This window comes from Chiloscyllium plagiosum, chromosome 10 (genome assembly GCF_004010195.1).
Source record: "Chiloscyllium plagiosum isolate BGI_BamShark_2017 chromosome 10, ASM401019v2, whole genome shotgun sequence".
NCBI classification, from domain to species: Eukaryota; Metazoa; Chordata; class Chondrichthyes; order Orectolobiformes; family Hemiscylliidae; genus Chiloscyllium; species Chiloscyllium plagiosum.
In genome coordinates, this window is record NC_057719.1 from 11,960,854 (window position 1) to 11,975,372 (window position 14,519).

General features: G+C 37.5%; 1 protein-coding gene across 9 annotated transcripts in view; it reads right to left on the minus strand.

Moving 5' to 3' along the window:
• The window catches only part of LOC122553376 (poly(A) polymerase type 3), a 102,453-nt gene that overhangs the window by 33,175 nt on the left and 54,759 nt on the right, over nt 1–14,519 (minus strand). For 4 of the 9 annotated variants that reach the window (XM_043697047.1, XM_043697046.1, XM_043697050.1 and 1 more), the window contains 4 exons: nt 12,951–13,089; nt 10,835–10,907; nt 9,941–10,061; nt 9,637–9,721 (listed from right to left, as the gene is read on the minus strand). In XM_043697047.1, coding sequence (XP_043552982.1) covers nt 9,637–9,721; nt 9,941–10,061; nt 10,835–10,907; nt 12,951–13,089 — 418 coding nt within the window. Of the gene's footprint in view, nt 1–9,085; nt 9,722–9,940; nt 10,062–10,834; nt 10,908–12,946; nt 13,090–14,519 lie in introns of those variants that run through there. The other 5 variants (XM_043697051.1, XM_043697049.1, XR_006312693.1 and 2 more) reach the window with 3 other exon arrangements.

Below are 14,519 nucleotides of genomic sequence, written 5' to 3' on the forward strand. Positions count from 1 at the left end.
AGTACAGGTGAATGCAATCTGTCCTGTGGTATGCATGCTCATTGAAATTGCTCATTATTGGTTGGGATTGCTGCTGGCAGTTTTTCAGACTGATGAAGCTGACCATAATGTCAGCATACCCTTACAAATGTTGTTTTCTTGGTATTGAGGTCTGAAATTTTCACCCATGTTGGGCATTATTTCATCAGTGAAAATATCAATAAGTAGCAACCAAAGACGTAAAGCACAATGAAAAAACACTCACGCCAATTTGCAATTTATCACTTCCAAATGCAAAGAAGTTAAAGTACATATCCTGTTAATGACAATTACTCTTACATATTCAAACATGCAATTAGCTGTATCAGTCATCATATATGACTTGTTCGCAATGAACATAGGTCTAATGTGGAATTCTTTAAAATCAAAAGGCAATTCTTATGTCTAGAAGGCACCTTGAATTACAAGTTGATAGCATAACAAATTGAATAGACTGGAATGATATCACTAAGTAGGAGGAGAAACAAAAACTGAAGACCAAAATGGTATAGGTTAGTCCCATCACTTATGGAGGTGGTAGAGGGATTAGGAAAGATGAATCAGAAAATGGATGCAGTAAATGACTTGGCCATTGAATGCAAGTCTATGCCAACTTTTTGCCATAGTAATTCATCCAATTCTGCCTCCCTTTTCTGGTAGTCCTACAATTTACTTATCAGCATACTTCGGATCTCTTTACAAATTATAAAAGTTTATACTCATCTACTGTAAACCTGACATCGAGGGAGACAGCTTAATAACAAAATGGGACCCAAATGAAGACCTCAAAGTTATCTGATCAAAAACAATGTGTGCATAACTTACAATGTAATTGCTCAGCTCTTTTGCCTATTGAAATCCAGTTAATTTTCTCTTAAAACTACAGTTTCTTTTTGTACAAAACTTTTAAAAAAAAAAAGCACAAGCTTAGGTTAAGTTTTTAAATTCTGAAAACAAAAACAAACTGCTGGAAAAGCTCAGCAGGTTTGGCAGAATCTGCAGGAAGAAACCTGAGTTAACGTTTCAGGTCCAATGACCCTTGCAATCAGAGGAAGGGTCAGTCAACCCTAAACATTAACACTGATTTCCCTCCACAGATGCTACCAGTTTTTTCAGCAGTTTCTATTTTTGTTTCTGATTTACAACAACAACTGCAGGTCTTTCAGTTTTTAAGTTTTAAATTCATGGCCAGAGATAGAAAAGAGATTTATGCCTATTTTGAATAGGGAACAACATAGCCTTAAAAGGATGAGTAGGGAAAATGATGAATTATGATTTGAGCATAGTCACTGAATTATCTAGTTACAGACATTGAGTACATAAAGAATAATTCAATAAAATAATTAATTCACAAAATACAAAACACAAAACAAAATCCTCAAGTCATTTAACACAAAATGAAGCATAACTTAACCCACGCATTACATAACGAACTTAAGGGTTTAAAAACAGTTGAATGCCTCTGCAAGGATAGTCAACACCAAATGCAGTCTAAGGATTGGGGGAAACAGATGTAATTCAATTCTCATTTTGAAGTCTCACATTTTCCCATTGTAAGTCATTTGGTCCACATTTAGAATGGAAACTACTGAAGTAAAAAACCATGCTGTAAAAATAGTCTGATAGTGATAGCATTGTCGTAATCCCATTATCAGGAGACCAATTAGAGCATACATTTTCATTACAAATGCAGATGCAGGAATGCATAGAAACCCTGACTGGAAATGGGCAAAAAAAATCATCATTGTCTGATGCGAACATACCCGAAGTTAACATTTTCGGCATCAACATCTATAATACAATTTACACTCACTTTTCTTTGTGGTCAACTTATTTTTACTTCAGAAAAATCTTTAAAATTTGTTTGATTTGGAATTGGCCCGTAAATTGCTTAAAATTTGGCGACGTGATTATTAATAAAGATACATAGTCTTATATATTTAATCAAAGGTTTGCAATATTCTAGAACCATCTTGTGTTTTAAAGAAAATGCACAAATTAACAGAATTAACTTTGCACCCTAAGTTCTCATTACCAATGCAAACCATTTATTATTTAGTGTCATATGCCTCATCTTCCTCCTTGGGACCCTCCAACCACACGGGACCAATGTGGATTTCATTCGTTTTCTCATTTCCGCTCCCCTCACCTTATCCCAGATCCAACCTTTCAACTCAGACCACCCGCTTGACCTGCACCACTTATCTATCTTCCTTCCCATCTAGCTGCTCCACCCTCAACTTCATCTACTTATCGCATGCTCAACTACCTTGCCCTCAGCCGCACCCGCGCCCCTCCCACTTATCTCTCAGACCCCCAGCCTACAAACCTCATTCCTGATGAAGGGCTTATGCTCATAATGTCAATTCTCCTGCTCCTTGGATGCTGCCTGACAAGCTGTGCTTTTCTAGTACCCCACACTTTAGTATCATCCCCAGATTCAAATAGTTAATTTCCTTTAAAATCCAATAGTTTTCACGTTTTACCCATCTTATCTCTTCATTTGAAATTTTAGATCGATAATTTGTTGATCCTATAAAAAAGGTAATGAGCTCTCCCTATTTTTGGCATGATTTTTAAAAAATCGCTACAACCATCTATCCAGTGGTAACAGTTCCAATATCTCAAGACTGTTTATCCATTGTGACATCCTAAGTAGTACACAAATGGCTTTAATATCTCTAAGACAATGTTACACCAAAAAAGTAAACTATACTTGAATTGTGGCCAAATCATTGTTCATTACGTGAAAATACACCTATCACAATTCTGGATAAACGTGCAACTGCATCCCTACATATGCCTCCCTCAGCAATACACTTCAGACTTTCATTGTGGATATTCACAGGCTTTTTCTTCCAAAAATGAAATATTACAATACTACACAAACCAATGGTCTGCTTTCTTTTGCCAAAAAGCTTCAATGTTGGAAAACAGAAATAAAATGTGAAAATGACTCTCAGCATGAATCGCTACTCTGACTGAAACAAAATTGTTGGAAAAACTCAGCAATTCTGGCAACATCTGTGGAGAGGAAGCAGAGTCGCAGTTTTCTTAGGAAGACTATAAAATCATTACCAAATAATCAGTTATTATTAGAAATACAGAAAAAGGAATATATTTTCCACTCCATCTGAATGGTTCTGGAAGACTCTTGAAGGTTATTCAATCCTTTAAGACTAATCCACCATTTGATATGTCGTCATGCCATGAACTCCAAACTATTAAAACACAAGATGCAATGAAGTTCTAGGATATTTTCTACTGTTTCATCTCCAGCAACGTAGTTCAACACAAACACGGAGCTCAAAGCCGTGTTGGCCAAAACCTGTGCCAATGGTAATAAAAATTAAAAAGCACAAACCTGTTATAGCTACTCAATTGAAACTAATCTACACACCAGAACAAAAACAAAGTCAAGGACACAACCTTGAAGACTCCAGGTGACCGAAAACTCTGCAACTTCAAATATAGTGTGTTGATTGTGTGAATGAGTCTATGGCAATGCATATTGTAACTAGAAGGTTGGTGGGATTAAAAAAATTAAACCAATCCAAGTTCTAGAGAACAAATGTTTTATGTAAAAGCTTCCAAAGAGAAGCTCTGAAACCATTTTTATATTGTACCAAACTAGAAAAAAAATGAAATTATTGCTAACAGTAGGAAGAGGAGTACAAAATAGAACATAGTTTAATGGTCCTATCTTGAGTCTTTATGGTCTACTAATGTGATATGGGAAAGGGAGCAGGAAGATCACTCATCCAAGATGGCAGAACATAGAAAATCTTCTAAAGCTCCAATATTTCTCCTTCTCACAGGAGAGAAATTAATTGATACATAAAAGATTAAATTGAAATCTGAAATTTTAATTTGAAATGTCAACTCAGTTTCTATCTCCCGGCCTAAGCATTTCCAGTTTTATTCATTTCATACAACTGCCTTCATTCAATTTTCAATATTTCTGAAGAACAGGAAACACCTTCAGAATTAAAATGGATTTACCAAACTACCATTCAGAAGGGAGTTACAAACTCAATTATCTTTGGTTCTCAAGTGTTTCCTAACTTCACTCCTGAAAGTCTGAAAATTAAATCCACAGGTCTATGTTCCTGTGTTCCTTCTTCCTAGATTCCCAACTATTTATCCAACCAGACCCTAGAAATACCTTAACTTTGATCAAATAACCACTTACTTGTAATTTCAGAGTGTATAACTCTTAAAATATCATTCTATTAAATTTACACCATATCTCCATATCCTTCCTAAATACAGTACTTTGGATGCGCACTGTGACTTTGAACAGCATACATTTGTACTCTGAAAGCTAGAATTTCATAAATTTCTTTTATCTGTTCATGACATTTTAATGATCCACGAGTGTGGATCTCAAAGTCTCTTTGGGCATTTAGTTTTCCTTTTTACTGGTGGTTAATTTAAAAATTACTTATTTTAGAATTTTTTTGTACCAGCTGAACCAATCTCTTATTTGTTCAGTAAATAAAGTGCCTTGATAACCCATGCCAATACGACCCAGTCAAGACCCAACTGGTTTAAGTGCTGTACTCTATCTCAGTACTGGCACCAGTAACTGAAAATGAAATTTTCCTTTCCCACACCATTCCTTCAGCCATACCTTTACCCCTTTAATCTGCTTGCCCGATACCAGTTTGCAAATTACTCAGATTAACAATCATTTACTCAATTTAGCTCTTCATACTCTGAACAGGACCTCTCATTCTTCGGAGGTTGATCCTATCAACCAGATCTTGTCCCTTTCCAACGACTGGTATGAGAACTCCCTTTACCACAGCATCAGTTTGGCCACTTACTGAACTCTTGTATGAAATTCAGTGTGACATCTTCTGGTTATTGCATTTCAGAAAATATATGCAGCACTACCCTCTCGGCAAATCCCAGGTCTAACATGATATTCTGGTTGGGTTCCTGACAGTCTTAATCTTCAGTTACACAGAATATTCATTTTAGATGTTGAATATTAAGTTACTGTGAATCCATGCCCAGAATTCCCCAACAAAGTACAGTATTTGTCTCAATCTTATTCTGATCCTGTACCCCTCTACATAGCAAGCTCAAAGCCTGGAACAAACTGCCCAGATATTCATTTCTCTCACTTCCCAGATCAGAACGCAACCAATTCTCACACCAGCTCAACAACTGAGCTCTGCATACGGGTCTGCTGTGCAGACTCACTGTCTCTATTACAGTTTGTGGATAACCTATTGCTCTTCTACTCGAGCTCTGATCTCAAAACTATGGCACAGAGGACAATCTGTTGCAATGTGGTATAAATGCAGGACAGTACTGACCAGAATAATGAGAAAAGCCCAACCACAAAGGGGGAAAAAGTGAATGAATTAACATATATGCACGAGACAGGATTTAGAGTCATTAATTAAATTGGTAAATTCAGACAAGCTTTTCTTTATGATACTTTGATGGATGCTGAAGTACTAATTATTCGAAGGTACTGGAATTCAGTCAAATTACATTCAATTCCAGGTCAGCTGCAAATAGTGAATGCAAGTCTGAATGCTACTGTGAAAAACATATTCCCAACCCCCACAGCTAACTCAAGTTGTCTTTCCTTAACTTTAGCTCCACCACGAATCAAATGATCACAAATGATTCTGCAAATGATCACAGATCTACAATCAAAAAGACACCATACACCAAGGTTTCACGAGACAATGTTTTTACTATGCTCTGTAATCAAATGAACATGAAAAGAACATAAAAATGGCATAGAGAATGCAGCCCATCAAGTTTGCTCCAACACTCAATACAATCATGGCTGATCTTAGGTTTCAAATGTATTTTCCTGCTCAGTTGCCATATCCCAGGATTCCCTGAGAAAACAGAAGCCTATTTACTCCAATCTTCCAAGGTATAAACAATCCACATTGCTCCAGAGTAAAGAATTCTAAAGATACACACAAACTTTTAATTAAATAATTTCTGCTGATGGGAGTCTTCAATGATCAAAGCCTCATCTTCAAATTGTTTCCTGGCCCACTGGGAATCTCTGAGCATCTACCCCATCAAGATCCTCAGGATCCTATGTCTCAATATCATTTCCCATTCTATCAAACTCCAGAGAATAAAGGCTTAAAATTTACTATCCCACAGAAGGTAACTCACTTTTAAGTATGGCCATCCATAAATATAGAGAACAAAACAAGTTTTCTGCAATTGCCTTGCAGAAATCTCATAATTGTAGCAAGATAATTAATTTTGTAAAATAACAGTTATATATCCACTTTCCCTGCAATTCAGCTCAAGAACTCTACCACTTGGGCCAACAGGTTCTGGGAGTTTAGTTGCTCATGTCTCAACTGTTTTTAGCTGTTTTAATTTCCTCACTCATTTTAGCCCTTGGGTTCAACGTGTTTTCCACTGTGAAGGCAAACAAGATATTTGAACAATGCATCTATTTACTCACTCCCCATGATAATTTCTTCTGTGGCTGCTTTAAGGGACAAACGTATACTTAAGCTAGTCTATCCCCATTAAAAACACAATTTTATATTTCTGGCTAATTTAATAAAAGTCTTATTTTACATTTCAAACTCAACATTTGGTGGTTTTTCTCTGGTTTCTACAATAGTCCTAAATCCTAAGACTTGCTACTATTTCTTAATCTAATTCTATCCTTAACTTTTTTTTGTTTTCTAATGAAAAGTATTTTTGTTAAACATTTTCAGCTGTTCCGTTAAACTTTTCTAACTATTAACCACTTAATCCTTTAAATTTAGTTAGCTAGTTATTTGTGCATATCCAAGTAATTAGCTTTGAATGTACGATTCTTGTTTGTGATTGGAACCCATCACTTTCAAATTAACAAGGTCATGACATTACCACTTTGTGAAGTAGTTAATATATTACTTCAATCAGTCTAATAAATAGATCCAAGATAACATTAATCCGAGTTAATTCCACATCATATTGCTCCAGGAGATGGTCACAAAATATTTTACAAATTCATCTTTTGAATAGTCACAGTTTGAAACATTAAACGTCCTGTGAGCTGTCTTGCCATTCAGAACAGAAGAATCTTGGGAGTACTCATCCACAGATCTCTAAAGACAGCAAGATAAGCTGGTAGGGTAATTAAGGAAGCATACAGGCCTGGGCTTTTATCAGTCGAGGCAAAGATTACAGGAGCTTGATGGTGCTGTACAGGACTTGGGTTAGATCACAACTGAAGTACTGTGCACAGATCTAGTCATTGTCCGAGAGGATGGGTGTGATTGAACTAGAAGGAATGCAGAGATTCACCAGAATGTTGCCTGGGATGGAATGTTTTAGCTATGAATAGAGTCCAGATAGGCTAGGGTTGTTTTCTTTAGAGCAATGAAGGCTGAGGGAGGGGGAAACCTGATTGAGGTGAATAAGATTATGAGGGCTCTAGACAAGGTGAAGAGGAAGCAGCTGTTCCCTTTAGTTGAAGGGTCAAAAGTAGGAATGTAATTTTAAGAGGATGGTAAGGTGATTTACAAGGGATTTGGAACATACAGCCAAAAGTGTAGAAGAAATTAGAAACTTCACAACCTTGGGAAAGTATGTGGATGAGCACTTCAAATGTCCTAACATTCAACGCTATAAGACCATAAAATAGAAGAGCAGAATTAGGCTTCTTGGCCCATCAAGTCTGCTTGACTATTTGATCATGGGTGATAGGTTTCTCAATCCCATTCTCTTGTCTTCTTCCCCCTAACTCTTGATCTCCTTACTAAATCAAGAACCTGTCTTAAATACACAATGACTTGGCTTCCATAGCCCTCTGCAACAATGAGTTCCACAGGTTCACCACCCTCTGCTTGAAGAAGAAATTCCTCCTCACAACAGTTCTAAAGGGTCACTCCTTCACTGAGGCTGTGCCCTCAGGTCCTAGTCTTCCCTACTTCATCATGTTCACTCTATCCAGGTGTCTCAGTATTCTCCAAATTTTAAATCAGATCCACCCTCCTCCATGGGGTTCCTCAGCCTTCAGCTCCCTAATCAATTGTGCCTTATTACCAATCAGTAAATCCAGAATTTCCTGTTCCCTAGGAGGTTCTACTGCAAGAGACTCCAAAAAACTCATCTTGTAGACATTCATGAATTCCTTTTGAGATCCACTACCATCCCGATTTCCCTAGTACACCTGCATATTAAAGTCCCTCATGATTATTCTAATAGCCTTTTTAACATGCATTTTCCATTGCCAGATAATTTTTTTTGGATCCTGATGAGGCCTGTTCACAACTTCCATTGTGGTCTTTTTCCCATCAGTTCCTCAACAATGCCCACACAGATTCTCACATTTGACTCAGTTTTTGCTATCAATTTAATTTCATTTCTTACTAACAAGGCAACCCTGACCCTTATACTCATCCTTTTAACAAGATGTGTATCCTTGGATATTCAGTTCAGCTGATCCCATTGCTGCCTTATTTGTGATACTTACAAGATCTGACCTGCTAATTTCAATATGCACAAGCTCAGTTACCTTGTTTCATACACTGAACATTAAGCACAACACCCTCAGTCCTGCGTTGACTGCCCAGTTACCTAACATCAGGCACATCAAATTCTTGACTCTTTTCATAATCTGCCCTATTACTTGTTCTGGAAACTTGAACATCCTCTGCAGATCCCTTCTACTATTGTTACTTTCCACATTTTTCAATTCACCTAAACCACAGGCATACACAAACTAGAATGCTGAGTTCACTAAATCAAAATACATTATTATTAGATACTGATTAAGTTTGTGACCTCAGTTGATTTATTTTTTCCGCTTCTGATCAATAGGGAAGGTGATACAATTAAATGAGCATTTCAACATGGGCCATGGATCAAACAAACAAAGTCTTAATGACAAAAGATAAGTTACCCACTGATTTATTAAGGTTTTGGAAGCAAGTTCATATACCCAAGACTCCTAGCTGATATCAAAGTTTCCACTTTCACAATTCCTCACATTTCAAAATTTTGTTTACTGACATTCTTATGGATAACTGTGAACAGACAGACAGACATTTCACCATTTTGCTAAGAAAAAACATTTTATTAGGAAAATGGATACAAAGTTATGACAGTTCAATCATTACTCTTAGTCTAGCATAAAGATATGCCAAAATTTTGAAAATTAGCATGCCAGATCCTAAACATCAAAAATCTCACTTAGAATACAATATTCTTTTCGAAGAAACCCATCTTAATACTAGTTATAGGTTTCAGAAAAATATTTTAAGGAAAGAGGAAGTAAAAAGGCATTTTATAACACTAAGTTAATTCACATTAATATTTATATTAAGCAAATTTAAGAATTAAATAGTCTATCACATTTGCATCACATCACACTACAACACCTGTGTTGCAGCCAGTTAATTACTGTAGATCAAACACTATCTAGTTGGAAATGTGTTATTCAGGCTCAGATGTAGCAACTTAGATGCTCAATGTTGGGTTGCAATCAAATCAATGTTTGTGCGAATTACTTCTTTTTTCTTGGGAGCAGAGCAGGAGAAGTTGCCTCCAGGTATGGGAACTGCAAGTGAAACACAAGCTAACCCCCTCAATCTTTGCCCCACTCATAGGTAATTGAATACATACTTGTACTTCTGAAAGAAGTTTGGAGCTTCAAAGAGTTTGGACCACTCCATTTTACCCATTAAAATTTCATCTGTGATCGAAAGACCTGTGAGGAAACAAAGTGGATTCCTTACCTCTACTTAATATTGTAATATTAGAAGGACTGAAAGGCGCGACTGGAGGCTTAGAAAAAGTTTAATATAGTAGTTTCCAAAACAAGCCATAAAATTACTGATGAAATTTAATTAACTGAGAAATCAATACATTTACATTCTCCACAGATGCTATTATGGGCATTGTTTTTAGTTAAAAGAAAATTACTCACCCTGCTTAAACTCCTCCATCATCACTGCACGTGTAGATGCAGAGACGTTGTATGTAGAGTTTTGTTGTGGATAAGCTGGCGTGATTATTGGCATGAGATGGTATCTATCACTTGGGTTAACCTATACACAAGATAATGACAATTGCTACAGCTAAGTACACAATTCATCAAAATTAAGAGTCAATAGAATATTACTTTGTAAAATCTCTGAAAGCATATCTAATTTCAGATGGTTATTTTTAAAAATCTCCAAGATAAAGGCAGGATAAATTATTGCATGCTTTTGACAGAATTACAAAGCAGACAGGCAATTTGGACTTACAGGTTTATTCCCCATATGAGCTTCTTCCTATCTTATCATCACATCCTGTTAAGAGCTCCTGTATTACATACTAATTGCCCCTTCAAAAACATTGATGCTACATTTCAATTGTTACAAGAACTAATTTTGCAAGTATAAACTGAAGAGTTAATATTTGATGAAGCAGTTATTTTACACAAGTAAAACTGGTATTGGAAAGCAGTTAGTACTATATATTCAAAATAAATTTGTCCATCAATCTCCAATTTCCTACACTAGCTATTTAACTTTTACATACTCAATGTATTCTCACCAGAATGAGATTTTTTAAAAAGCCAACAATGAATGAACAGTGTACTAACGACCTTTAGGGAGAGAAATAAGCCTTCCTTACCTAGTCAGGTCTACATGCCACTTTGGACACACAGTAATGTGGCCGACTCCTAAGTACTCTCTAAGCAATTAGGGTAAGCAACAGCAGTGGAACCCACAACTCAAGAGCAAAAGATTCAAAGAAAAAAAAAAGTGTCTACCTCCAACAACATCAAATCAACACTGCTGCACTCCAAGCTCCTAACTCACTATAAACATACCCGTGGATCCCACACTGGTAGATTCAGATTGCAGTCCTCTGGCTGTTTTAACAAGACAGGATTAGGCCATTCCCTGTCAAGAGAAAATAATAGTATTGATATTTCAGAATCCCCCTAAACACATTGCAATAGAGCAAAAGATTATTTTACCAATTTACGCAGTTATGATGGCTGGACCAATTGGTGGTTCTAAAAATTTGTTTTGTTACATTAACAAGACAGATGTGATGCAGAAGCCACCCTGAAACCGAACTCATTCTGATTTTTTGGATTACTTTGCTCACTTCACATCTAGCAAACAATGTTGTACAAAGATTTTAAATCTACGGTAAGTTACAATATTTGAACATTAAATTATTAAAGTTAATCTGTAGAGTCCTCACCAATCACCCCACCAGCATCCACTTGCAGAGGATCATTAGCTACCATTTCTGCCATCACCAGACATATTCCCCTCCCTCCACCTTGTCAGCCTTACACAAGGACCATTCCCTCCAGTACACCCTCGTCCACTCCCCCTTTCACTCCCAACAAACCATAACTCACCCCCCCGCCCCTCAAGATGCAACAACTGCCCGCTTACTTCCTCCCTCCCTCCTCAGTATCCAAAGGCCCAAATACACCTTCCAGGTGAAGCAGCACTACCTGCACTTCACTCAATTTGTTGCTCAATATTTTCTCCTCTACCCTGTGTAAAACTAAGCATAGACTGGATGACTACTTCACCTAACATATACATTGAGCTTCCAGTTGCCTGTCATTTGAACACACTACCTCGTTTTCCGACCAACATCTGTATCTCAGGCTTGCTGCAGTGCTGTAGCAGAGTTTGGCACAAGCAGGAAGAAGAGCACCTTATTTTCTGCTTGGGAACTCCATAGCCTTCTGGACTCAATTTAAACTTTGAGGTACCTTCTCCCAAGTCTTTACCCCTACACCGGCTGTCATCACATGGACTGCTATCACACACAACCCATCGTTAGCCACTAATAGTCCCCATTAGTAGCTATTCCTAAAGGCTGGCGTTACGTCTGTCCAACCAAACTGGCAAGTAAACTTCAATATAAAATAACACTTTACACCGTTTAACATAAAACAGGGGCAGCACAGTGGCTCAGAGGTTCGCAATGTTGCCTCAGTGCCATAGACCTGGGTTTGATTACAGCCTCTGGTGACTGTGTGGAGTTTGCACATTCTTCCAGTGTCTGCATGGGTTTCCTCTAGGTTCTCTGGTTTCCTGCCACAGTCCAAACATGTACTGGTTAGGTGAATTTGCCATGCTAAATTGCCCATAGTGACCAGGGACGTGTAGGTGAGATGCATTAGTCAGGGGAAATATAAAGTAATAAGGTAAGAGAATGGGAATGGGATACTCTATGGAGGGTCAGTGTGGACTTGTTGGGCCAAATGGATAAATTGGTTAGAAAAACAGGAGGAATGCAGGTGTAAGAGTGGAGTACGTTTCTGAGGAGTAACAAAAGCAGATAAAACTTGTATAGACTACACTTGGAAATGACTGCCTTTGTAATACTAAAAAGGATATGGAAGTAATGGAAAAGGTACAAACAAAAATGTTTGCTACCATTATGCCAGAATAAAGAAATCAGTAACCAGGAAAAATCTGAAAAGCCCAGAATCCTTTATTCTTAGAAAGGCTTTCGCTAGCCTGTTTCTCAACTTTACCAGTCTTAGTTTTGCATGCCAACTTACCTGTACACAAAAATGTACCAATTGACCAGTATCTACAGTCATTTTCAGGACAATTTATGGGAAGATTTTGGGACATGAGGGACAGAAGATGGCGGAAGACTTTATACTTTGAGATAAAAGGTTTGATTTCACACCTGAACTTCATAGCTCTAAAATTTGATGAAGTCCCTTTGTCTGGATTCCCTACTAGAGAAAATAATTGCCTTGTGGCAACTCTAATGGAATTTTAAAAATAATTTTTAACTACTGCTTTGATCACTCCTCAATTTAAAAATGATGAGTACACAACATGGAGACTATTACCTGTAGACAACCATACAAATCTGAGCAGAAATCAAATGTGACAGGCATTATTTTATATTGCTAAATCACATTATAAATAAGATCCACAGAAAGCAATACTCACCATTTTGAAAATACCAAAAAGAACTTGTGTACAAGAGTGGAAGCAACAGCATTGGGGTACAATTGACATGTTCTTGCCACCAACATTGCCCATGACACGCCACCCAGAAAGCCTAGTATGTTTGAGTAAATGTTGTGGCCTGTTTAAAAACATACAGAATCCTTTTTAGCATAGAGTGCAAGGGTAAAGTATGTCAGTCACCTTTTTAAATTTACAATTGAACTTGATAAATTCTCAGCCATCACTCCAACTGAGTTCAGTTGCATTGGTGACTCAGTATAAGCTAAATCCTCCCATCCAACAGGCAGCACAGTGGCTCAGTGATTAGCACTGTTGCCTCACAGCACGAGGGGCCCGGCTTTGATTCCCACCTCGGGCAACTGTCTGTGTGGAGTTTGCACATTCTCCCTGTGTCTGCGTGGGTTTCCTCCGGGTGCTCTGGTTTCCTCCCACAGTCCAAAAATGTGCAGGTCAGGTGAATTGGCCATGCTAAATTGCATAAGTCAGGGGTAAATGTATAGAGTAGGGGAATGGGTCTGGGTGGGTTACTCTTTGGAGGGTCAGTGTGGACCTGTTGGGCTAAAGGGCCCATTTCCATACTGTAGGGAATCTAATCTAAAAAATCTAATCTAAATAGCATGCATGCTCTCTGGTAAGATACAGATCAGAGCCTGACTTGCAAACAGGCTATACATGACATAAACAGTGGAAAACTGAGGAAATGTGGGAAAGACTGGAGAGGTGAATAGAAAGGAAGATAAGTAAGTAAAAACCAGAACGCATGCTGGCTGTAAAATACAATGGCATTGTTACTCTCAAAAGGGCAAAGCAAAGTTGAGCATGACCAAGTATCATACTCTCCAATTAACATATGAAGGCATATATTACACTTTCACTAAATTGGCTTAAGATGGATAATGATTCAAGCATTTTAGTCTCAAATTGGTTTTCACTTAACCCTTCACAGAAAAACTTTACATCGCAAAATATTGACTACACCATGGGGGTTAAACCTTTTCCAGTTCTGAAATTTGCTATTTTATATATATTTTACGTGGATATAATAAATACAAATTTTTTTACTGCCATCATACTCTAGCTCCACAGTTTGTTCTTTTATAGACATCAGGGAGACCATTGTTTAGGGCTCAAAGTGCAGTGTTACTATGCCCACCTTTGAACCAGGAGGCCAGGGTTCATATACCACCTGGTCCAGAAGTGTATAATAATATCTCTGAACAGGCTGATTAGAAAACACTTGGATGGCACCTTTGTTGGCCACCTCCCAGTTAACTTAAAAGGAAGTTTTCACTCGAGACTCCAGATAGTCATGGGCTCATCACTCCTGTTTTGTCAGTATCCAGGTAAAACAGGCCATGTAAAACAAGCATACTGCACAAGCCTCAGGAACAACAAAATCAGGGTTAAAAATCTTTTATCAGGAGTGGATGCTATTGCTTCTGTTGTTTTGTAAGCTACAATAGATGCACAACCTAAAAGTTAATGTAATTTAATACTAGTTTTAGAGAAATTTACCTAAACACTGCAAGTTATAAAATCTCAAAATTA